Raw genomic sequence first — 23,581 nt, forward strand, 5'->3', positions numbered from 1 at the left:
CCCCCGTGCCCTGGCCCCTCCGGGCACCCCCCGAGCCCCCCCCAGTCCCGTAAGCACCCCCAAACTCCTCCCGAGCCCCCCAGCCCCCTAAGCACCCCCAAACTCCTCCCGAGCCCCCAGCCCCCTAAGCACCCCCAAACTCCTCCCGAGCCCCCCCAGCCCCCTAAGCACCCCCAAACTCCCCCCGACCCCCCCCAGCCCCGCACTCCCCGGCCCCCCCCGGCCCCCCCGTGCCCCACCTTGCCAGGCCAGGTCCAGCTCGTCCCGGCGCAGCCTCAGGCGGGGCCCGCGCAGGGTCCCCGTGTGGAACTGCACCCCAAAAACCGCCTCGCGCCCCCCCCGCCGCCGGTGGTAGCAGCGCACCTGGGGGGGCAGGGGGGGCACAGGTGAGGGGGGGGCTCGGCCGGGGTCACACCCCAAGGGCGGGGGTCCCCCCTCCGGGCCCCCCCTCACCATCACGTCCCCCTTGAGCAGCAGCGCCGGTTCCAGGGTGACGCAGAGCGGCTGCGAGGCGGGGGGGCTGCTGGGAAAAGGGGGGCGTTGGGGGGGGTCAGTCATTTTGGGGGGGGTGTCTGAAACCTCGGCACCCACGGAGCGCTGGGGGAAACTGGGGGGAGCCCCTGGAGCCCTCAAAGTGGGGGGGTCGGGTGTGCAGGTCAGGTTTGGGGGCGCCCCCGGGACCCCCAGCTGGGCACAGTGGGGTGGGGGAGGGCCCGGGACGCCCCCCAGGCACAGCAGGGTGGGAGTGGGCTTTGGGAGGCTGCGGGACCCCCGAGGTGCAGGGGAGGTCAGATTGGGGGGGGGGGTCACTCACTAGACCCCCGAGGTGTAGACGAGCTGCAGCGATTGGTAAATCTTGAGGAAGGGGCGGCAGCCTGGGGGGAGACAGGGGGCAGTTACTGGGGGGGCTCTGGGGGCTGCCGGGGGCCCTCCCCCCGCCCCAAACTGACCGTCGGGGGGGTCGTAGGCGGGCAGGGGGGGCAGCAGGACGTGGTGCAGGAACTGGGGGGAGCTGTTCAGGCGGAGCCGCCCCGAGAGCAGCGCCCCGAAATCCTCCGTGTACCTGGGGGGGGCACGGGTGGAACCCCAAAACCGCCCCAAAACCGCCCCAAACCTCCAAAACCGCCCCAAAACCACACCAAACCCTCAAAACCACCCCAAAACCGCCCCAAAACCACACCAAACCCCGAAAACCGCCCCAAAACCGCCCCAAACCTCCAAAACCGCCCCAAAACCACACCAAACCCTCAAAACCGCCCCAAACCTCCAAAACCGCCCCAAAACCGCCCCAAAACCACATCAAACCCCCAAAACCGCTCCAAAACCGCCCCAAACCCCCAAACCGCCCCAAACCTCCAAACCGCTCTAAACCCCCAAAACCACACCAAAAGCATGCCAAAAAATCCCCTCGAGACGACCCCCAACACCAACTGAAACCTCGCCAAAAACCACCCCAAACCACCCCTAAGAACCACCCCAAAACCACCCCAAAAATCACCCTAAACCACACCAGAAGTTACCCCTAGAACACTAAAACCCACCCCAAAATCACCCGAACACCCCAAAAGTCACCCCAAAACCCCCCAGAACCCGCTCCCCCCAAATCAGCCCCGAACACCCCGAGCCCCGCCATGGCCCCCCCGGCCCCCCCGGCCCCCACCTGCGCTGGGAGGGCTGCAGGACCCCCCCCAGTTTCTCCTCGCAGAATCTCCTCATGCTCAGCGCGTTCAGCGCCTGCTCGGGGCTGGGAGGGGGCAAGGGGGGTGAGGTACCCCCAAAGCCCCCGAGACCCCCCGCGACCCCCCCGGGACCCCAAGACTCCCCCAAACCCGCAGGGTTTCTCCACAGCCCCAACCCTCCTTTAACCCCCACCCAGGACACCCCTCACCCCCCCAGGAACCCCAGAACCCTCCTTTGGACCCCCGCTCTGCCCCCCAACCCCCATAACCTCCTAGAAACACCCAAAGCCCCCCAGTTATCCCCACAAGCCCCCCCGATCCCCAAAGTCCCCCCGGCCCCCCTCACCTGCCCCACACGTCGCTGTAGTGCAGAAACGCCCCCACGACCACCCCGACCGGGGCCTTGCTGCCCTGGGGGGGGAGACGGGACGGGTGAGGACCCTCAGAACCCCCCAGCACCCCCCAGTACCCCCCCACAGCTCCGAGAGCCCCCCGAGCGTCTCCAGAGTCTCCCCAGCACCACCCAGTGACCCCCAGTGCCCCCCCCAGTACCACCCAGTGCCTCCCAGTGCCCCTCCCAGTGCTCCCCCAGTGCCCCCCACAGCCCTGTGCGCATCCCAGTAACCCCCAGTAACCCCCAGAGACCCCCAGTAACCCCCAGTGCCCCCCAGCACCACCCAGTACCTTCCAGTGCCCCCCCAGTGCCCCCCAGTGCCCCCCAGCCCCCTCCCCGCCGTCCCAGCCCCCCGGCCCCCCCGGGCTCCCACCTTGCAGAGCAGCACGGCCACGTTCCGGGGTGCCCCCCCAGGCACCCCTCGAGCGCTTTGCAGATGGAGCAGAGCAGCTCCAGGGGGGGGGCGAGCAGCTCCGGCCACCCGAAATCCAGAACCTGGGGGGGGGCTCAGAGCCGGCACCCCAAACCCCCCGGGGACCCCAAACCCACCGGGACACCCCAAACCCACCGGGGGACCCCAAACCCCCCCTGGGACACCCCAAACCACCGGGGGACCCCAAACCCACCGGGACACCCCAAACCTCCCCCGGACACCCCAAACCCACCGGGGGACCCCAAACCCACCGGGGGACCCCAACCCCCCCCGGGACACCCCAAACCCACCGGGGGACCCAAACTTCCCCCGGACACCCCAAACCCACCGGGACACCCCAAACCTCCCGGGCTGCCCCGAGACCCCCAAGTGCCCACCCCCGGACATCCCCAGCACCCCCGAGACCCCCATAACACCCCAGGGACCCCCCGGGATCCCCCGGACCCCCGAGACCCCAATAACGCCCCCGGGACACCCCCACCCCCTCCCAACCCCGTGGGACCCCCAAACCCGCGGGACGCACCCCGGGACCCCCCGCGAGCCCCCCATCCCCCGGGGGGACCCTCACAACCCCCCCGAGGCCCCCGGACCCCCCCTCACTTTGGGGTTCAGGCGCGTGAGGTCGCGGCGCTTCTCGGCCAGGTTGAAGATCTGCGGGGGCAGGGCGGGGTCGGGGGGAGCCCGGACCCCCCGGCCCCGCCCCAAAACTGCCCCGGAACCCAAAAACCCCAGCCCCGCCACCCTGGGGCCCTCGTGTCTTATCCCCCCTCCCCAGAGCCCCCCTCGACCCCCTCCATTGCCCCCGCAGCTCCCCCAGAGCCCCCAGAGCCGCCCCGGGGGCCCCAGCTGTTACCCCAGTTACCCCAGCTGTTACCCAGCTGTTACCCCAGTTACCCCAGCTATTACCCCAGTTACCCCAGCTGTTGCCCCATTGTTGCCCCAGTTACCCCCAGCTGCTGCCCAGGCTACCCCAATTGTTGCTCTCACTGCCCCAGCTTTTGCCCCAGCTGTTTCTCTCCAGTTGTTGCCCCAGTTGTTGCCTTCAATTATTGCCCCAGCTGCTGCCCCAGCAGTTGCCCCAGTTGCCCCTGCTGTTGCCCCAGTTGCTACCCCAGTTGCCCAGCTGTTGCCCCAGCAGTTGCTCCAGTTATTCCAGTAGCTCCAGCAGCCCCAGCAGCCTCAGTTGCTGCCCCAGCAGCTGCCCCAGCAGTTGCCTCAGCTGCCCCAGTTGCCCCCGCTGTTGCCCCAGTAGCCCCAGTAGCCCCAGTTTTTGCCCCAGCTGTTTCTCCAGTTGTTGCCCCAGTTGCTACCCCAGTTGCCCCAGCAGTTGCCCCAGCTGCCCCAGTTGCCCCGCAGCCCCAGTTGCTGCCCCAGCAGTTGCTCCAGCTGCCGCCGCTGTTGCCCCAGATGCCCCAGTTGCCCCAGCTGCTGCCCCAGCAGTTGCCCCAGTAGCCCCAGCAGTTACCCCAGTAGCTCCAGCAGCCCCAGTAGCCCCAGCAGCCCCCACTGTTGCCCCAGTAGCCCCAGCTGCCCCGCTGTAGCCCCAGCAGTTGCCCCAGCATTTGCCCTGCTGCCTCAGTAGCCCCAGTTACCCCAGTAGCCCCAGCAGTTGCCCCAGTTGCCCCAGCAGTTGCCCCAGTAGCCCCAGCAGTAGCCCCGCTGCTGCCCCCGCTGCCCCGCCGCCCGCTCACCGTGTAGTTGGGGCCGTGCCGCGCCCCCAGCAGCCGGGCCAGGTGCCGCAGGTGCCCCCCGGGCCCCCCTCGCCCCCCGGCACGGCCACGCTCAGGATGCGCTCGGTGACGAAGGCCAGGTCCAGCTGCGGGAACGGGGGGGGCTCGGGGCTGGGGGCGCGGGGGGTCCTGGGGGGGGGAGCGGCTCAGAACTGGGGGGGCACCCCCAGCACCCCCGACCCCCAGCACCCCCGACCCCCAGCACCCCCGACCCCCAGCGCCCCCCGACCCCCTTAAACCGCCCCCCAACACCCCAACCCCGCCCGGGATCCCCCAGCGCCCCAAAACCTCTCGGGATCTCCCCGAAATTCCCCGAGACCCCCCCAGACCCCCCCCGAGACCCCCCCCGAGACCCCCGTACCTGGGCAGCGTGCTCCGCTGGGGGGCGCTGTCGAGCGAGGAGCCCTGGAGGGTCCCGGAGGAGCCCCAAAAACGGGGGGGGGGCAAAAGGGGGGTCGGGGGGGACCCAAAGGGTGGGGGGAGTTAAGGGCTGTCCCCAAACACGGGGGTGGGGAAGGGGCCAAGGCAGGGCGGGCAAAGGAGGGGGTCAGGGGGGTCCCCAAAACACGGAGGGGAGGGCCGGGGGCACTTGGGGTGTCCCCACAACACCGGCGTGGGGTCAAGGGGACGGGCAGGGGGGTCCCCAAAACATGAAGGGGGTCGGGAGGCGGTGGGGGGGGGTCAAGAGGGGTCAGGGATGGGTAAGGTGGGGGCAAAGGGGTGTCAGAGGGGTCCCCAAAACACCGCAGAGTCACGGGGATGTGGGGGGGGTCCCCAACTCCTGGGGAGGGTCAGGGGGGTTTGGGGGGTTCCGGGGGGGATTTGGGGGGTTCCCGGGGGGGGGTTAGGGGTCACGGGGGGGGGGTCAGTGAGTCGAGGGGGGTTCCGGGGGGGGATTTAGGGGGTTTCTGGGAGGGGGATTAGGGGTCAGTGAGTCGAGGGGATTCAGGGGTTTGGGGGTGCCGGGGGTCTCACCACGCGCTCGCTGCGCCGCACCGGGGCCGTGTTCCGCCTCTGGAGGGGCACAGCGGGGTCTGGGGGGGCCCGACCACCCGGCAGGGGGCAGGGTCCTGCCCGGGGGGGGTCCCGAGGGGGATTTGGGGGGCTCAGGGTCCAGCGGGAATATCGGGGGTGCCGGGTCCTGACATGAGGGTCCCGAGGGGGGGGTCCCGTCTCCTGCTCGGGGGGGCTTGGGGGCTTTCACCCCTTCCGTGGGGTCCCTGATCCTGCCGGGGGGTTTGGGGGTCCCGAGGTGGGTAGGGGGCTCCTGCCCGGGGGTGCTTCGGGGTTTGGGGGTCTCGAGCGGGATTTGGGGGGTCTCGGGTCCTGCCCGGCGGCTCCGGGGGGGTCGCGCCCCGCCCCCACTCACCAGCTCAGGCGGGGGCAGAGGTTGGCACGGTGACGTCACCTGCAGGAGGACACGGGGGTCATCCAAGTGGGACCCCAGCCCCAAATGGGCCCCCCGCCCTTGGGTGACGCCCCCGCCCCCCCCCGTACCTTGCTCTCACATCTCTTGTGGGCGGCGACTTTGCAAACTGGGGGGGGACAACGGCGAAATCAGGAACCCCAGGGACCCCCCAGTACCCCCCCATACCCTCCCGCTGCCCCAGCAACCTCCAGTATCCCCAGTAACCGCCCACTGCCTCCAGTGAACTCTCAGTGACCCCAGTAACCGCCCAAGGAACCCCCCAGTGCTCCCAGTAACTGCCCAGTGCCTCCCAGTGCTCCCAGTAACTCCCCAGAGCCCTCCCAGTGCCCCAGTAAGTGCCCAGTGACCCCAGTAACCACCCAAGGAACCCCCCAGTGCCCCCAGTAAGTGCCCAGTGACCCCAGTAACCACCCAAGGAACCCCCCAGTGCCCCCAGTAACTGCCCAGTGCTTTCCCAGTGCTCCCAATAAGTGCCCAGTGACCCCAGTAACCGCCCAAGGAACCCCCCAGTGCTCCCAGTAACTCCCCAGTGCTTTCCCAGTGCTCCCAGTCAGTGCCCAGTGCCCCCAGTAACCACACAAGGAACCCCCCCAGTGCTCCCAGAAACTGCCCCGGGCCCTCCCAGTGCTCCCAGTAAGTGCCCAGTGACCCAGTAACCACACAAGGAACCCCCCAGTGCTCCCAGTAACTGCCCAGTGCCCTCCCAGTGCTCCCAGTAAGTGCCCAGTGACCCCAGTAACCACCCAAGGAACCCCCCAGTGCTCCCAGTTAAGTGCCCAGTGTCCTCCCAGTGCTCCCAGTAAGTGCCCAGTGACCCCAGTAACCACCCAAGGAACCCCCCAGTGCTCCCAGTTAAGTGCCCAGTGTCCTCCCAGTGCTCCCAGAAACTGCCCCGGGGCCTCCCAGTGCTCCCAGTAACTGCCCAGTGCCCTCCCAGTGCCCCCTGTAACCTCCCAGGCCCAGCCCCACTGTCCCCAGTAACCCCCCCCGCCCCATCCAGCCCCCACGGTGTGTCCCGGTGTGTCCCGGGTGTGTCCCGGGGGTGTCCCGGTGTGTCCCGGTGTGTCCCGGTGTGTCCCGGGGGTGTCCCGGTGTGTCCCGGGTGTGTCCCCGGGGGTGTCCCGGTGTGTCACCTCTGCAGACGAGCCCGTGGGGTCCCAGGGGGGTCCCGCAGCCCCCGCAGGGCGCCCCCCGGCGCAGGCTCCGCTCGCGGAACGCGTGGGGCGCGGCAGGGGACGGCCTGGGCTGGGGACACACGGGGCGGTCACCGCGTGTCCCCTCCATGTCCTCCCCGCGCCACTGCCATGGCAGGCTCTGCTCGCGTCACTTCTGTGCCACCCCCACAACCCCCCCCGTCTCCCATTTGTGTCCCCTCCATGTCCCCCCGATGTCACCTCTCCTGTCCCCCCGATGCCACCTCTCCTGTCCCCCCGATGTCACCTCTCCTGTCCCCTCCATGCCCCCCCGATGTCACCTCTCCTGTCCCCCCGATGCCACCTCTCCTGTCCCCCCGATGTCACCTCTCCTGTCCCTTCCATGTCCCCCCGATGTCACCTCTCCTGTCCCCCCGATGCCACCTCTCCTGTCCCCCCGATGTCACCTCTCCTGTCCCCTCCATGTCCCCACGATGTCACCTCTCCTGTCCCCCCGATGCCACCTCTCCTGTCCCCTCCATGTCCCCCCCTAATGTCACCTCTCCTGTCCCCTCCATGTCCCCCCGATGCCACCTCTCATGTCCCCCTGATGTCACCTCTCGTGTCCCCATCATGTCCTCCCTGATGTCACCTCTCGTGTCCCCCCATATCTTCCCCGATGTCACCTCTCCTGTCCCCTCCATGTCCCCCCGATGCCACCTCTCCTGTCCCCCCGATGCCACCTCTCGTGTCCCCCATGTCCCCCCTGTCACCCTCTGTGTCTCTTTTGTGAACCCCCCGTGTCGTCCCCGGGTCCCCTCGGTGACCCCCCCGAGTGCTGCCCCCAGTCCCACCCAGTTCCCATCGTGTCACCTCCGTGTCGCCCCCCTGGATACCCCCCGACCCCTCTGTCCCCCTCACGTGTCCCCAAGTGTCACCCCCTTGTCCCCTCGGTGTCCCCCGTGTTCCCTCCGTGGCTTCTCACTGACGGCTCCGCGTCTCCTCCGTGTCACCCGTGTCCCCTCCATGACGCCACACGTGTCCCCGCATGTGTCCCCCACCATGTCCCCCCCCCCGTCCTCCCCTGTGTCCCCTCTCGGACCCCGCTCCTGTCCCCCCCATGTCGTCCCTGCGTCACCTCCGTGTCCCCCATGTCCCCTCCGCGAGCCCCTCGTGTCCCACATGTCACTCCCCGTGCCACCCCCGCGTCCCCCATGTCCCACCCCCACTGTCCCCCCGTGTCCCCTCGTCTTCCTGCCCGTGTCCCCCCCCCGGTGTCGTCCCGCGTGTCCCCCCCCGTGTCCCCCCGGCCCCGCTGGCCGCCGGCCACGGACAGCGAGTCCCGCAGGAAGCGGGCCCAGCCCAGGAAGCCGCGACCCCTGGGACGACCCCGCCGTTCCCACGGAGGGGGAGGGGCGTGGGAGCGCGTGCGGTGGGAGGGGGCGGCGGGGGGGGCGTGGGACGGGCAGGGAGGGGCGTGGGAAAAAACGGGGAAAAGTGGGGAAAAGTGGGAAAAAGGGGAAAAAGGGGGGAAAAGGGAAAGCGGAGGCGCGGGGTGAGCGTGGGAAAATATGGGGAGGGGCGGCGGGGGGCGAGGGGAGGGTCAGACCGGGCTTGCCCCCCCCGGTCACCCAGCGTCACGCGTGGGGAGGGGGCGGCTGGGGCGGGAACCCCGCGGGGTCGCCACGGGAGGGGTCCCCCCGCTTCTCCCCACCGTAGCCAGCCCCCCCCCTTCCCCACGGGGGTCCCCACCCCACGCGGGACCCCCACCCACACCGGGAGCTCCCCCGGTCCTACCGTGTCGGGGCCATCGCGGCGGCCGAGCGCGCGCAGCAGCGTCCCCACGGCCCCGGGGGGCTTCATGGGGGGGCTCCGCGGGGACCTCGGGGGGTCCCAGGCGCTCCCGGGGGGCGTCGCGGGGCTCCCCGCGGGTCCCGCCGGCGGCTCCGTGGCCGAAGGCGCGCGGGGAGGGGCCGTTTCCGCGAGCCCGGAGCCGCTTCCCGTGCCGGGGGGGGACACGGACACGGGGGGGACACGGGGGGGACGACACGGGAACGACACGTGTGGCCACGGGGAGGGGACACCGGCAGGGACATAGGGGGGACAAGGAGGAGACGCGGGGGACGCACAGAGACACGCGGGGCGGACACGGGGGGACACGGGGGGGGACACGGGGGGACACGGGACACCGCGAGGATCACAGGGGAGACAGGGGTCGGGACACAGGGGGGACACGCGGGGTGACACCTCCCTCTGCTGACGCTGCCTCAGTTTCCCCCTTCCTCACTTCCAGGTTCCCCCAAAATTCCTCCCGAGCTCCCCCCGGCACCTTCCTGGCGCTGCCCCCGCCCCTCTTCATCCTCCTCCTCCTCCTCCTCCCACCGCCCCCCTGCTAATCAGCCCCGCGGGCCCCCGGGACCCCCAAACTCCGGGGGAACGGGGGGGTTGGACACACCCCATGGTGACCCCAAAGTCAAGGAGAAGGGGGAGGCTGAGACCCCCCCACGGGACCCCCCGATTCGGTGGGAAAGGGGATCCTCAGCCCATGGGACCCCCAGACTCGGGGTGGGGGATGTTGGTCTGGGGGGGCTCGAGGGTCCCCACACAGTCCCGGGATGCAGGGGATGCCCCCCCTCTCTCGGGGGGCCACTGGGGGGGAAGCTCGTTTCAAGGGGAGGAATTGGGGTACAGGGGGTCTTGGTGGGCTTTGGGGGGGTATTGAAGGAGGGGAGGAATTAGGGTGCAAGGAGGGTTTTGGGGTGCAGGGCCGGGTTCGGGTTATTGTGCGGGGGGGGTTGGGGTGCAGGGAGGGAATCGGGGGTCAGGAGGGGAATTGGGTAGGGGCTTTTTGGGGTGCAGGAGGAGGATTTGGGCCCCAGGGCTTTGAGGCGCAGAGGGGATTGAGGGGCCTGATCAGGGCCCCTCCCGGTTTGGGGTTGGCAGCGTCCCCTTGTCCCGGCCCTTGGGGTCCCCCCCTCCCCCGGCCAGGACAGACCCCCCTTTGTGGGGCCGGAGCCGCCGCGGGGGGGGCGCGCATTCCAGCGGTGGGGGAGGCGGGCTCCAGCATTCCAGCGGTTGGGAAGAGCCGGGAAAGAGGAAGGGAGGGGGGGGCGGCATCCTTGGGCTCGGTGCTGTGCCCGCGCCCCCAATTAATTACTGTTAATTAGCGGGGGCGGAGGAGGAATGGAAGGACGCAGAGAAGGAGGGATCAGGATGGAGGTGAAGGAGGAAAAATGAAAAAGGAGGAGGAGGAAGAGGATGAAGAATTATGGATGAGGAGGAAGAAGATGGAAGGAGGAAAGTTAATGAGGAAGGAGAAGGAAGAATGGGACGAAGGACAGAGGGAAGGAGGAAGGAGAAGGAAAAAGAAGGAAAGAGGAGGAAGAAAATGAGGTGGAAAAGTGGAAGTGAAACAGGAGATGGAATGATGCAGGAGGAAGAAACAAGGACGGCGGGGAAGAGCAAGAGAAGACAGAAGGAAGGAGGATGAAGGAGGAGGAAAGGCAGGAAGGAAGAAGGAATGAAGAAGGAGGAGGAAAGATGGAATGAGGAAAGAGGACGCAGGAAGGAAAAAGGAAGCCCAGGGAGAGGAAGGCAAAGTCAGGACAGGAAACTCCCCCTGGGGAGCTTCGGGAACTGCCCCGTTCCCCTTCAAGGTGGGGAGGAAAAGGGCACAAGGATTTGGGGCCTTTCTGGATCTTTTTCAGCTCATTTTATTGGAGAAAACAGAACAGCCCCCAACCTGGGGGAGAACCCCAAAACACCCCCTGGGGACCCCAAAACTCCCCCAGGACCTCCCAAAACCTCTGGGAAGGTTCTTTTTACACATTTTTACAGCCCACCCCAAATCCCAAAATCTTGGAATATCTTGAGGTTCTGGGGTGGAAATCCAGGTTTTCCTGTGTAAAGGGCGGGGTTTGCATCCCAAAAATTGGGCAGGGGAATTGGGGGGGACACCTGTGAGCAGGAGGATGATGAAGGTGTCTAGGGGGAAATCAGCATTCCAGAGGTGAGGAAAATGGGGGGTGGAGGGGGATCCCAGACCCTGGAGGATTTGGGGGGGATGGGATGCCTCCCTATCCCTGTTTTGGAGGGGTTCCAGTGAGGAGGGGGTGGGAGGAAGGCCAGCTCTTCCTCACCCCTTATTCCATGTTAAACACAGAGGTGGGGGGGGTTTCTTTCTAGAAAACTCTTGGAATTACCCCTCCTGCCTCTGGTGCTGATTTTGGGGCGATTCCCGTGCGTTCAGGGTGGGGTTTTTTTTTTCAGGATTTAAGAAGCTGTAGCTGAGGGAATTGATGAGTTTTAGGCTTTATTTCCGTCTCGCCTGGATCAAGGTTGGGATTTTTGGGAATCTCTGGAGGTTCCCGTGGCAGCTGAGGAGGAGGAGGAGGGGGAGGAAGCTTTTACTCAGCTCCTTCTTCATCATCACCTTCATCCTCCCCATCCATGGAGAGCGCGGCATATTTGCTGGCATGGCTGAACTGCAGGGAAAACCAGGAAAAATTCCCAAAAATGAGATTTGAGGGGGATCAAGATCCCCAGGGGCTCACACATTCCAAAACCAGGGGGTCACAGCCCCCTCAAAAGGGGCCAGAGAAATCCAAAACTGCTGGGGTGGTTCATATGGGAGGGCCGGGGGGGGGTCACCTGAAACCCCAAACTGCTGAAAAAAATCCCCAAACCTCCAAAAAACCAAGACTTGAATGAGGTGAAGACCCCCAGAGGGTCATGCGCCCCAAAAAAGGGGTTTCCAGCACCCCCCAAAGGGGTTTCAGACTGCCCAAGGCTGAACTGTGAGGGTGGGCAGAGGGAGGGGGGCAGTGAAGCAGAAAATTCCCAAAATACCCCAAAAAAATTAGATTTCAGGGGTCAAAGTCCCCTGGGGGTTCACTCACCCCAAAGAGGGGTCACAGCCCCCCTGATAACTGGAGGCATGGGGCATCAGTTATGGTGAAATTCCCCAAAACCCCCCAAACCCAGGATTTGAGGGGGTCCCCATGATCCTTACAGAGGGGGGGTTCTCCTCCAGTTTCTTTGGCTCGTGCTCCTTCCGGGGGTCCCTCCTGAGGAGCAGAGGTCAGAGGTCAATTCCCGGGGAAATTCCTGGTGCCCGGGGGGTGTTCCCGGTTCCTGAGGGGGTTCTGGTGGGGGGGTCTCACCTCTCAGGGTCTCCCATTCCTGCGGGGCCACGGCTGCAGCTCCGGCCCTTGGAGCTGCTCTCCCGACCCCCCTCTGGCTTCAGTTCCTCTGCTGGGAAAGAGTGGGGGGGTCACAGCCCCCAAAACCTCCTGAGCCCCCCAAGCCCCCCTTAGCCTCCCAGCAAGGCCTCAACATCCCTGGAACCCCCCAACCCCCTTTAAAACCCCCCACAAAATCCCTCAACCCTCTCAGATCCCGATACCAACCTCCCCCCAAAGTCCCATGAGCTCCCCCCAAATCCCCCAAGCCCCCTGAACACCTTCTGAGCCCCCTCAAGTGCTCCCAAGGCTTCCCCAAATCCCCAAAACCCACCCTGAGCCTTCCAAATCCCCTTCTCCCATTCTCACCTCTCCTCTGGGGGGTCCTGGGGGGGCCCCCATCATCTCCAGGGGGGGAGGGGCCGGCAGGGCCCCCACTGGGGAGACAGAAAATGGGGGAGGGGCATCAGGGGGGGTCCCTGGAATGGCCCCATTCCTAGGAATGGTGGGATGGGGCATGGAATTGTTGGGATAGGGCCTGGGAATGTTGGGGTGGAGCACAGAAGGGTCCACAGGGAATTCCTGGGAATGTTGGGATGGGGTACTGGAATATCCCTGGGCTCTGGGAATGTCAGGATGTGGCACAGGAACATCCCTGAGCCACAGCAAAGTCGGGATCAGGCACAAGAATGCTGGGATGGAGCCCAGGAACACACCTGAGAATGGTGGGAGGGGGCACAGGAAGGTTGGGATGAGCAGAAGAGACTCCATGGGCTGCAGGAGTGTTGGGATGGGCCACGGAACACCGGATGGGCTATGGTAATACTGGGATGTGTGGCAGGAGCATCCCCGGGCCACAGGAATGCTGGGATGTGCCAGTGACTCCACTGGCACAGGAACATCTCTGTGATAGAGATGTTGGGATGGGCAGCAGAAAGGTTGGGATGGGCAGCAGAAATATTGGGATGCACTACAGGATCATCCCTGGGAATGTCAGGGTCCCCTTCTCTCGGCCCCTGGGGTCCTCCTCTAGGGAAAAGCAGGGACCCATGGAATGGTTTGAGCTGGAAAAGCCCCCGCAGGCCACTCCTTCCTGAGACACCCACCTGGTCGGGGAGGTTTGCTCCGAGTCAGAGCTCTGGGAATTGCCGGGGGGGTTCTGGCTGCTCCTCTTCATCCAGGCGTTTTCCTTGGGAGGCGGCGCCGGCATCACCTTTGGCTTCTCCTCCCGGGATTTGGGGGGTGGTGAGGGTGGCTCCTCCTCTTTTCCTAGGGGCTCATTTTCCAGGGATTTCTCGCTCTCCCTCCTCCGTGTGGCTGGGGGGACACAAACCTGTGTGGCAGCTGCTGGCCGCCCCGGGCCGGGCCGCTCGGCCGCCCCGGATCCCGACTCACTCCGGCCGGTGGGGCCGGAGCCCGTGGACGTTCCCGGGGGTCCCGCGGGGCCGCTCTGGGAGGATTCGCTGCCTGTCCGGGATCGCTCCTGGTTCTCCTCGCTTCGCCAGCTTGGATGCCTGGGACAGGGTGGAAATGGGATCAGGGGACTGGGAAAGGGCTGCCCCATCCCACTTTCCCATAGGATGAACATCATCCCACCTGAACCACTCCCAAGGGATCACTGCCACCCATCCTGCTTTTCCTTGGGGATCATTCCCTGTCCCTCCTAATTCTCTGTGGGGATCAGCTCCGAATTTCCTGAGGGATCATTTCCATCCCATCCCACCCCTCCATGGGGATCATTCCCTGCCCATCCCCACCTTTGCCACTGGATCATTCCTAGCCAATACCTCCTTTCCCAAGAGACCATTCCCTACCCCCTCACCTTTTGGGTGGGATCATTCTTTGCCCATCCCATCACTACCAAGTGATCATTCCTTACTCACCCCAAGTTTTCCAAGGGACCATTCCCACCTTTTAAAGGGATCATCCCCATCCCACTCCCTCTTTCCCAAGGCACCATTCCCACCTTTCCCGGGGCCGTCTGTCGATCCTCTTGTCGTCCTCCAGCTGCCGCTGGAGTTTTTCCTGTTCCTTCTGGAGCCGCTCCTCCACTTCCCGCTCCCGAGCCGCTGTATCCACAGGCTTGGCCCCCCCAAAGATGGAAGCAGCCCGGCTGGACTGGGCAGCGGGAGCTCCTGAAGTTTCCTCTTCCTTGGGAGTGCTCCGGGGCTTCAGGTTGAGCTTCGGTCTCTGGGTGGGACCTGGGAACGAGCCAGGAGATCCTGCACTGATCCCACCTGGAACAGTGCTGTGACTGACAGGATAATCCCTGTCCCACCCTGCCATTCCCAAGGGATCATCCCCTTCCCCAGCCCACCCTTCCTGAGAGATCATTCCCACTCTTTCACTTTCCCATGGGAACACTTCCATCCTAACCCACCTTTCCTGAGGGACCATTCCCTGTCCTTCCCACCTTTCCACGGGGATCATTCCTGTACCATCCTCCCTTTCTCAAGAGATCCTTCTGACCCCATCCCACCTTTCCCAAGGAATCATTCCCGTCACACTCCACCATTCCCAAGGGGTCATTCCCTATTGCTCCCACCTTTTCCAAGGGATCATTCCCATCATATCCCACCACTCCCAAGGGACCATTCCCTATTGCTCCCCCCTTTTCCATGGGATCATTCCCATCATATCCCACCACTCCCAAGGGACCATTCCCTATTGCTCCCACCTTTTCCAAGGGATCATTCCCATCATATCCCACCACTCCCAAGGGACCATTCCCTATTGCTCCCACCTTTTCCAAGGGATCAGACCCATTCTATCCAACCTTTCCCACAGGAAAGAGAACAGGAACAGCCCTGGTCCCACCCCACCTCTGTCCTCGCGGCGGAAATCATCTCGGCCATAATCATCCCGGGAATTCCACCGATCCATCCGGTCATCCCGCCGGTCATAACGATCCTCATAGCCACGGTAGTCATCGTCCCGGCGGTACCCGCTTCCAAAGGCTCTCCGGCCGCTGCCTATTCGGGAATCGTAGCCTGGGGAAGGAGATGGATCATCTGAGTCACTAGAGATAATGCAGCCCAGATTCCCAGTTACTTGCTGGCCATGGGGGGGTCTCACTCCCAATCTCTCTGCCCCTGAAAACCCTTGGGAATTCCCACCTCGGTCGTAATCCCTGCTGCGGTCGTCGTAGCGATCCCGGCTCCCAAAACCACGATCCATGTCCCGCCGTGGCCCGTCCCGATATCGGTCGTCATAGCGATCACGATATCCTGCAAGTGGGATGGGGTTTTACTGGGATAGGCATAGATTCCATGAGGAAGGAGGAAAATCCCAGTACTGCTCCACGTGGGAAAGGAAGAGGCCCCCTTTATCCCTACAAACAGGGAGTGAATTCAGGTGGGAATGAAGAGTTTTGGGAATGAATGAGCTTGGAGTAGGAATGAGAGCTGACAACAAATGAGCTCCAAATAGGGAATGAACAAGCTCAGGGTGGGACTGAGTTCTGGGAATGAATGAGGAGCAGATGGGAATGAACAAGCTCAGGGTGGGAATGAGCTCAGGTGGCTCCTAATCTTGGGCAGAGCGATGTCAGGTGCCCCTAGATCTTGGGACAACAGTAGTTCCCAGGACACAGGAGAAGGAGGGAGTGCCTGGAGTGCCAGGCCCATTCTCTTCACTCACTGTCCCCAAATCCATCGTCACTCCGGCGCGGGGGGAAGTCATCGAAGGTGTCGGGAGCAGCCGGACGCGCGCGCCAGTCGCTCTCGAACCGCTCCGAGTCCCGGAAGCGATCCCGGTCTCTGCCGAAGCAGCGATCATCCCGGTCTGCTGGGAGCCAGGGACACGGACAGGGACGAGGAGAGGGAAAGGAAATGAAGATTAAAAGGAAAGAAAGGAAATAGGGCAGGGTCAGGGCTGGGCGCTCGGCCACTCTCCCTGAATCCCTACCCTGCCTGATCCGTGTCCTCAGCTGGACGCTCACCTTTATCCTGAGCTTGATCTGCCACATCCACTCGTATCCTTCTGTTTCCTAAAGACTGGGAACAACCATGGGAAGTGAGTGCTGGGTTGGGAATTCCCTCCACATATCCCACCTGACCCTCCCCTCTTCCAGCTGGAAGCCATTTTCCCTTTTCCCATCACTCCAGGCCCGTGTTCAAACCCTTCTCCGTGTCCTTGCAGCCCCTTTAGGCCCTGGGATGTGCTCTTGGAAGCTGGGATTAGACTCACCTCTTCGTTGAGGCTCAGGGCCTGGAACAGGGAATCGATATCCTCGAATTCCGCGTATCCAAAACCTTTCAACCTCTCGGGGTTGGTGGGTTCCCGTGGGAGCCGCACGGCGCTGATCTGTGAAGGGAGGAAAGGCAGGGAAGCTCCCCTCAGGATCTTGGCTTCCAAAGGGGAATGCGGAAGGGAGGCAGGATCTGGGACAGAGCAACTCTCGGATATCGAGGGATTGAGAGGGTTCCTTATGGGAGGAAGAGGGGGGTCCCACCCTAAACACTGCAGAGCTTTCCAACATCTTTGGATTGAGGGACTGGGAAGAGAATCCCAGCTCCAGCAGCTGCACTGGGAATAATGGGAAGGGCCAGGTATGCTCTGCAGGCTTCTACCTCGGCTCAGGGAAGCTGGAGCCATCTCAAAGCTCATCCCAGTGGAAAACCAGCCCTGGATGTGTCCAGCACAAGTCTCACAGGGACACAGGGTAGCCCACAACCTCCTTTCCCTGGATTTTGGCTCCCAAAGTGTGGGAGCTCCTTGCTCATTCCTGATGAGAGCCATGGGAAATGTCAGGAGCCATATTCCTAAATGACAACTTAGGGGTCACGGGCACCCTTTAGATTTTCCTGGGATGGATTTCCCGATGGGAAACCTCTTACAAGCCAGGATCTTGCTTGGACCAAAGGAGAATCCACAACACACCTGTGCAATTATACTTAAAGAATGACAAATGCCAAGAAAGAGGGAAAAGGAATGAGGAAGGCCAAGGTCAGGTGTGGAGCTGGAGAGGGAAGAGCAGGATTGGTTCAAGTGGGAATAAACTTGGGTTTTCCCAGTTTGTGGTTTTTAACACCTCTGTGTGATCCATGAGTTCCCTGATGCTGTTTTCCTTCCACCTGGGAGCAAGCCAGCTGCCCTACCCTGCCTCACCCCCGAGTCTAATTTCCACCTAATTCCACAGGGAAATCCCCTCACCGGAGGCTCCTTAATCCCACTGGAGGAGTGGGAATGGCTGATCCATGGCTGGGGAATCAAGGGATTCTCTCAGGATCAACCTACAGACACCCACATCCCAGGAAAACGGCCCGTGGCAATGGATACGGGTGCTGGACGGAGAGAACTGCATCCCGGGTTCCCTCAGCATTCCCACCCTCAGGAATGTCACTCACATTAAGTCCTCGGAAGAAATCCTTGATGGACTCTTCCGTGACATCGTAGGGCAGGTTTCCCAGGAATGCCGTGTACGGAGGGGATTTGGGGAGGCGGCTTCTGTCGATGTTGGGCTCGCGGGCAGCGCGCGGGGCCGTGGGAAGGATGGAGCGGTCGATCGGAGGCGCGCGGTAAACGTCGTCGTCATTGCTGTGCCACGTGGTGGAGACTGCGGGGACAGCGGGATGTGGGCACGGGGGCACCCGGCCAGAGCCAGCCAGAGCCAGCTGGGGCCATCCAGAGCTGGCCCGGTCAGCTGGAGACAGCAAATCATGCCACAGCCCACCCAGACAGAGACAGCTGAAAGCAACCGGGGGCAACGGGAAGAGACCGGAGTCACCCAGAGGCAACTGCTGGCAGCACTGGTAAATCCATGGAAAAGGTGCCCTGAAGGCTTCCACAGCAGCCAAGGCAGGGATAGGCAATCCCATGGGATGGATTTCCAGGATTCATTCCAGCTTGGATTCCAGCCTGGCTCAGTGGGAAGCTCTGGTGAATCCGGTCCCCAAAACCCTCAACACCCCATTGCTGCTCCCCCACTTTGCTGGACACGGAGTCTCATCCCTAAGGAAAACTGACACGGCTCTCCCAGCTTCATTATTCCCCAAAAAAGGAATAGCTACGAGATTTTTCCAGTTATGGGTGCCACTGGCAGCTAGGAATGCCATTCCTGGAACCTTCCAATCTGGAAAGCAGGAATTATGTTCCAGGAGCTGGGAATGACAGCCTGGAAGCTGGGAATGCCAATCTCAGAATGGTGCCCAGGGATTGAGAATGCCATTCCAGCTCTGGGAATACTGCTTCTAGGACTGGGAATGCCAATCCCAGAGCTGGAAATGCCACTCTGGGGGCTAGGAATGCTATCCTGCTCCAGAAATGCTGCTCTGGGGGCTGAGAATGTAAATCCCAGAGCTGGGAATGCCAACTCCAGAGCTGGCAATGCCATCCTGGCACCAGGAATGCCATTCTGGCTCTGGGGATGCTGCTCTGAGGACTAGGAATGTAAATCCCAGAGCTGGGAATGCTGTCCTGGCTCCAGGAACGCCATCCTTGTCCTGGCTCCAGGAATGCCATCCTCACTCTGGGAATGCTGCTCTGGGGGCTGGGAATGCCAGTGCCAGAGCTGGGAATGCCATCCTGGCTCCAGGAATGCCATCCTCACTCTGGGGATACTGCTCTGGGGGCTGGGAATGCCAACCTCAGAGGTGGGAATGCCATCGTGGCTCTGGGGATGCTGCTCTGGGGGCTGGGAATGCTGTCCTGGCTCCGGGAATGCCATCCTCACTCTGGGAATGCTGCTCTGGGGGCTGGGAATGCCGTCCTGGCTCCGGGAATGCCATCCTGGCTCTGGGGATGCTGCTCTGGGGACTGGGAATGCCAATCCCAGAACTGGGAATGCCATCCTGGCTCCAGGAATGCCATCCTCATTCTGTGAATGCTGCTCTGGGGGCTGGGAATGCCAACCCCAGAGCTGGGAATGCCATCCTGGCTCCGGGAATGCCATCCTCACGGGTTTGGGGATGCTGCTCTGGGGGCTGGGAATGCCAACCTCAGAGCTGGGAATGCCATCCTCACTCTGGGGATGCTGCTCTGGGGGCTGGGAATGCCAACCCCAGAACTGGGAATGCCGTCCTGGCTCCGGGAATGCCACGCTCACCTTCCAGGTCGTCGGTCTCGTCGGCCCAGCTCACGGGTTTGGGGATGTAGGTGGGGCCCCCCCCGCCCCCCCCATCCTCAGCCAGGAAATCCGTGAGCGTCAGCGTCTTCCCCTTCTTTGGCTTCTTCTTCGCTGCCGCTGCGGGAGCAAGCGGAGACACGGATCAGAGCGGGGATGGGAGTGGGGATGGGGGGAACTGAACAGGGAACGGGCAGGACAGAGAGGGAATGAGAGTAAGAATGGAATCAGAGTGGGAATGGGAGCGGGGATGGGCAGGAATGAGAGCTGGGACACGTGGGAATGAGAGCACAAATGGGTCGGGAAAAGTGTGGGAATGGGAGGGAAGCAGAGGGGGAATAGGTGGAATGAGAGCAGGGACAGAAACAGGGCAATGGCAGAAGGGACCGGGGACATGGATGGGGCACAGGACACTGGAATGGGACTGGGGACACCAGGGTGGGGCATGGGGCACAGGGATGGGACATTGGGATGGAATGGGAGGAGCTGGGATGGGACAGGAACCACTGCAAAGGGACATGAGACAGGACAGCAGGAGCCAGTACAGGAGGACATGGAGCACCAGTATGGACAGGAGGCACTGGGATGGGACACAAGGTGACAGACGGGGACATGGATGGGATGGGATGGGATGGGATGGGATGGGATGGGATGGGATGGGATGGGATGGGATGGGATGGGATGGGACAGGAGTCACTGGGATCGGACATGAGGTGCAAGGAGGGGACACAAGGCAGCAGGATGAGACAGGAAGTAATGGGATGGAACACAGAGCACCAGGATGGGAGAGCAGCCACTGGGATGGGACAGGAGGAGTCAAGAGGAGAAGAAGTGCCAGGATAGGACACAAGGAGTTGAGAGAGGACAGGAGCCACCAAGATGTGACACCGGTCACTGGGATGGGACATGAAGCACCAGGATGGGGCACAAGGAGACAGGACGGGACACAAGATGGGACATGAGGTACTGAGATGGGACAGAAGGCACTGGGAGGGGACAGAGGATGGGACACGAGGCATTTGGAGGGGATATGGCACTGAGAGGACACGAGGTGCTGGGATGAGAGCATCAGGGAGGGACAGGAGCCACCGGGGTGGGGCACCAGGACAGGACATGAGGAACTGGGATGGGACAGGAGGCAGCACAGGAGAAGCCAAGAGGGGACAGGAAGTGACAGGATGGGACACAAGATGGGACATGGAGCACTGGGATGGGATATGAGGAGCTGGACACGAGGACCCAGGACAGGGACAGGAGACACAGGGGTGGATGGGGCTCCAGACTGGGACATGGGACACCAGAATTGGACAGGAGCCACTGGGAGGGGACAAGGGGCCAGGAGCCACTCCCCAGCCCCCTTTATTCGTTATTCCCACTGGAAAAACTGTCCCCATCCCACTCCCTGCAGGGACACACCCAGGCATGTGCTGTGACCCTCCTGGAAAACCGGGATATTTCCTGGAAGGTGGCTTTGGATTCACAATTCCCCCGGCCTTCCCTCCTTCCGGGAGGAACTGCTGCCCTCATGTGGCTCTGCTGCTGGATCTGGGACCTTTCCTGGCAAAACTGCTGCATTTGCCAGGAAAAACCCCTCTGGGTGGAGCCGGGGGGCTTGGAGCCCCAGGGAAAGGGTGCATTCCCCCCCTTCCCCCAGCAGGTTTTGGGGAGGTCAATTGTGGTCCCAGGGGAAGGAAAACTGATGGGTTTCAAGGACATGAAAGAGAAATGCTTGAAAAAACATTCCTCTCTTTTTTTTTTACAGAGAGATCATGAATTTTTGGATGGCCAGAGCTTCAAGTCAGACATCTCTGACCAGAGATAATTATTAATGAATCAACTGAAGGGCTTTAACGAGGATAAAGAGGATGGAGATGGGACTGTTCACAGAATGGCCTGGAAATGTGTTATTCCATGGAAATCCAGCATGGAGAACCACCACCGGCATCTTCCCATGGGTAATGGTAGGGGGTGGTGGTGTGTGAGACCCCTGGGATGGCTCCATCTTCTCCCAGTCCCTCCCCACTATGGATTTCAGGGAAGTGTGGGGCCGTTCCTGGACTCCTACAGCAATCCCAGTCTGGGGTGCAGGAGCCCCAAGACGCTCAGAGCTGCCCCATGGTGACCCAACCTCCCCCAGAAACCAGCCTGGGACACTGCTGGGAATGAGGGAAGCACCTGAGGCCCAGGGAAAGCTGGAGCAGGGATGGATCCAGGTGGCAAACACCAAACCTTGGGGCGGGGGCATCTTCCAGCGCCCCGTGCTCACCCCACTACCGGGATCCCCCTCCTCCAAGAAGAGCCGGGGATCCCGGGAGATGCTACGGGATCGGGAATGGAGCGGGGAGCCGGGCTGGGACCGGGGGGGACTCTGGTGTGCCTCCCCACGCCGGGACCGACCCCCGGAGGGGCGGGGAGGGGTCACATCCTGCCCCGCCTCCCCCGTTACTGACCCCAAGGAGCCTCAAGGGCACGGCGGGCCCGGGAAGGGGGTCCCGGTGAAGCCCCTGCGGGTACACGGGGGGTCGGGGGGGGTTGATCCCACCTCTCCCCCCAGGCTCCCGGTACCGGGGCCCCTCCGACCCCCCCCCCCCCCACCCCGTTCGCAGCCACGTGGGCGCGTCGCCCCCTCCCCCCCCTTTCCGCGCGCACGCGCCCGGCCGCGCCCGGCGCGCGCACGTCAATCACCGGCCGGGCGCACGCACGTCAATCACCCGCCGGGCGCGCGCGCCCCCGCCAATGGGACACGGGGGGGGTATTGGGGGGGCCCCGGCGCGCGCACGTCAATCACAGGCCGCGCGCGCAGCCCCGCCAATGGGAAGCGGCGGGAGGGGGGGGGGAAGGGAGCGCGCCCGCCCTGAGGGGACGCGGCGGAGGAGGAAAGGGGGGGTTCGGTTTTCCCGCCGCTTCCCCCGGTTTTCCCGCCACCGCCTCCCCCCCAGCACCATCTCCGGAAGCGGCGGCGCTCGGAGCAGCCCCGGGGCCGCCATCAATGCCGCCATCAGTGCCCGCGGAGCTCCACGCGGGCCGGCGGGGCCCGGGCCCGCGGCGCAGCGCTCACCTGGGGCCGCCATGTTGGGACGAGGCAGAGAAGGCAAAGGACCCGGATGGCGGCGTCACGTGACCACGAGCGTCGCGCCCTGTCAGGGGGCGGGGCACAGCGCGGGGGCGTGGTCTGGGCCGGGGGCGGGGCCTGGGGCCTGATGGTTCTGAGAGGGAGGGGCCGGAGGGAGAGGGACCCCCGGGACCCCCCCGGCACTGACACCCTTGGGACCCCCGGCACTGACACCCTTGGGACCCCCGGCACTGACACCCCCGGCACTGACACCCCCGGCACTGACACCCCCGGCACTGACACCCCCGGGACCCCGGCACTGACACCCTTGGGACCCCGGCACTGACACCCCCCGGAACTGACATCCCCGGCACTGACACCCTTGGGACCCCCGGCACTGACACCCCCGGCACTGACACTCCCAGCACTGACACCCCGGGACCCCGGCACTGACACCCCCGGCACTGACACCCCCGGGACCCCGGCACTGACACCCCCGGCACTGACACCCCGGGCACCGGCCGACACCGACAGCCCCCCGGCGCACAAGGCACCACCCGGGCTGCTCGGAACTGCCGGACACCGACACCTCCGGGCGGTGACACCCCGGAAACCGAGACGCGCCAGCACCGTCACTCCCGGAGCCCAGCGCACTGGGACCCCTGGCACTGCCACCCCCGGGATTCCCGGTCAGTGGGAGCCCCGACACAAGGAGCACCGCATGCGGGCTCCCCCACACACCGACAGCCCCAGGCACCGCGATCCCCCGGACAGCCCCCCGAGAGCCCCGATGCCGGCACCCCCGGGCACGTCACCCTCTGGGCACCAACACCCCCGGTCTAGTGACACCCCAGGGACTCCCGGACACAGCGACCCCCGGGCACTGACACTCCCAGACATCTGCGCCGGGATCCCCGGGCACCGACCCCTCCGGGCACCGGCGCCCGAGGAACTCCCGACACCCGGACTCCCGGGCACGAGGATGCCGCGACCCCCTAGCACCGCACCGCGACCCCCTAGCACCGCACCGCGACCCCCGAGCATCGCACCGGGACCCCCCAACACTGCACCGGGACGCCCCAGCACTGCACCGTGACCCCGGAGCACTGCAGCTGGACCCCGGAGCACTGCAGCTGGACCCCCGAGCACGGCACGGCGACCCCCGAGCATCGCACTGGGACCCCCGGGTACCGCACGGGAACCCCCGCTCCCGCGACCCCCGTGTCCCCCCTGGGAGCGGTTCAGGGCAGGACGGCACCCGGAGCTCGGGGCTGATCCCGGGGCCGGCAGGGACAGGGACGTTTTGGGGTCCTCCTGGCTGGGTCAGGGAGGTCGATGCCCCCAGGGACCCCGACATGAGCGGGGGACGAAAGGGGCGTCCCGGGGGGGTATGGGTGACCGGGGGTCATTGTCGGGATGGTGACAAGGAGGGGGTACAGGAATCCATCCCTCCCCTGACAGCTCCCCACACCCCGTGCCTCAGTTTCC

At 64.2% G+C, this 23,581-nt stretch overlaps 2 protein-coding genes across 3 annotated transcripts in view; both read right to left on the reverse strand.

Annotated features, from left to right (window-relative positions):
• Positions 1–8,661, reverse strand: part of TNS2 (tensin 2) — a 9,046-nt gene extending 385 nt beyond the window's left edge. Inside the window, exons 1-14 of the mRNA XM_064400990.1 lie at positions 8,596–8,661; positions 6,799–6,910; positions 5,734–5,771; positions 5,212–5,250; positions 4,598–4,641; positions 4,244–4,365; positions 3,107–3,157; positions 2,447–2,568; positions 2,026–2,090; positions 1,661–1,744; positions 951–1,063; positions 815–875; positions 454–523; positions 240–363 (exon numbers count right to left, since the gene is read on the reverse strand). Of these exons, the coding sequence (XP_064257060.1) occupies positions 240–363; positions 454–523; positions 815–875; positions 951–1,063; positions 1,661–1,744; positions 2,026–2,090; positions 2,447–2,568; positions 3,107–3,157; positions 4,244–4,365; positions 4,598–4,641; positions 5,212–5,250; positions 5,734–5,771; positions 6,799–6,910; positions 8,596–8,661 (1,111 nt within the window). The remainder of the gene's footprint in view (positions 1–239; positions 364–453; positions 524–814; positions 876–950; positions 1,064–1,660; positions 1,745–2,025; positions 2,091–2,446; positions 2,569–3,106; positions 3,158–4,243; positions 4,366–4,597; positions 4,642–5,211; positions 5,251–5,733; positions 5,772–6,798; positions 6,911–8,595) is intronic.
• Positions 8,662–11,093: 2,432 nt separating this feature from the next.
• Positions 11,094–22,193, reverse strand: EIF4B (eukaryotic translation initiation factor 4B). 2 transcript variants are annotated; one of them, XM_064401031.1, is made up of 15 exons: positions 22,100–22,193; positions 19,024–19,161; positions 17,327–17,535; positions 16,167–16,283; positions 15,919–15,973; positions 15,618–15,761; positions 15,095–15,205; positions 14,801–14,968; positions 13,945–14,179; positions 13,374–13,492; positions 13,085–13,295; positions 12,348–12,415; positions 11,961–12,048; positions 11,810–11,864; positions 11,094–11,282 (listed from the first exon to the last, which is right to left on the reverse strand). In XM_064401031.1, the coding sequence occupies exons 1-15, from the start codon at positions 22,110–22,112 to the stop codon at positions 11,205–11,207; spliced, it is 1,809 nt and encodes a 602-aa protein (XP_064257101.1). In that variant the 5' UTR covers positions 22,113–22,193; the 3' UTR covers positions 11,094–11,204. The 2 variants fall into 2 exon arrangements, with proteins under 2 accessions (XP_064257101.1, XP_064257100.1); XM_064401030.1 differs by having other exon boundaries at positions 11,961–12,051.
• Between the last annotated feature and the right edge of the window lie 1,388 nt (positions 22,194–23,581).

This window comes from Passer domesticus, chromosome 31 (assembly GCF_036417665.1).
Source record: "Passer domesticus isolate bPasDom1 chromosome 31, bPasDom1.hap1, whole genome shotgun sequence".
Classification (NCBI taxonomy): Eukaryota; Metazoa; Chordata; class Aves; order Passeriformes; family Passeridae; genus Passer; species Passer domesticus.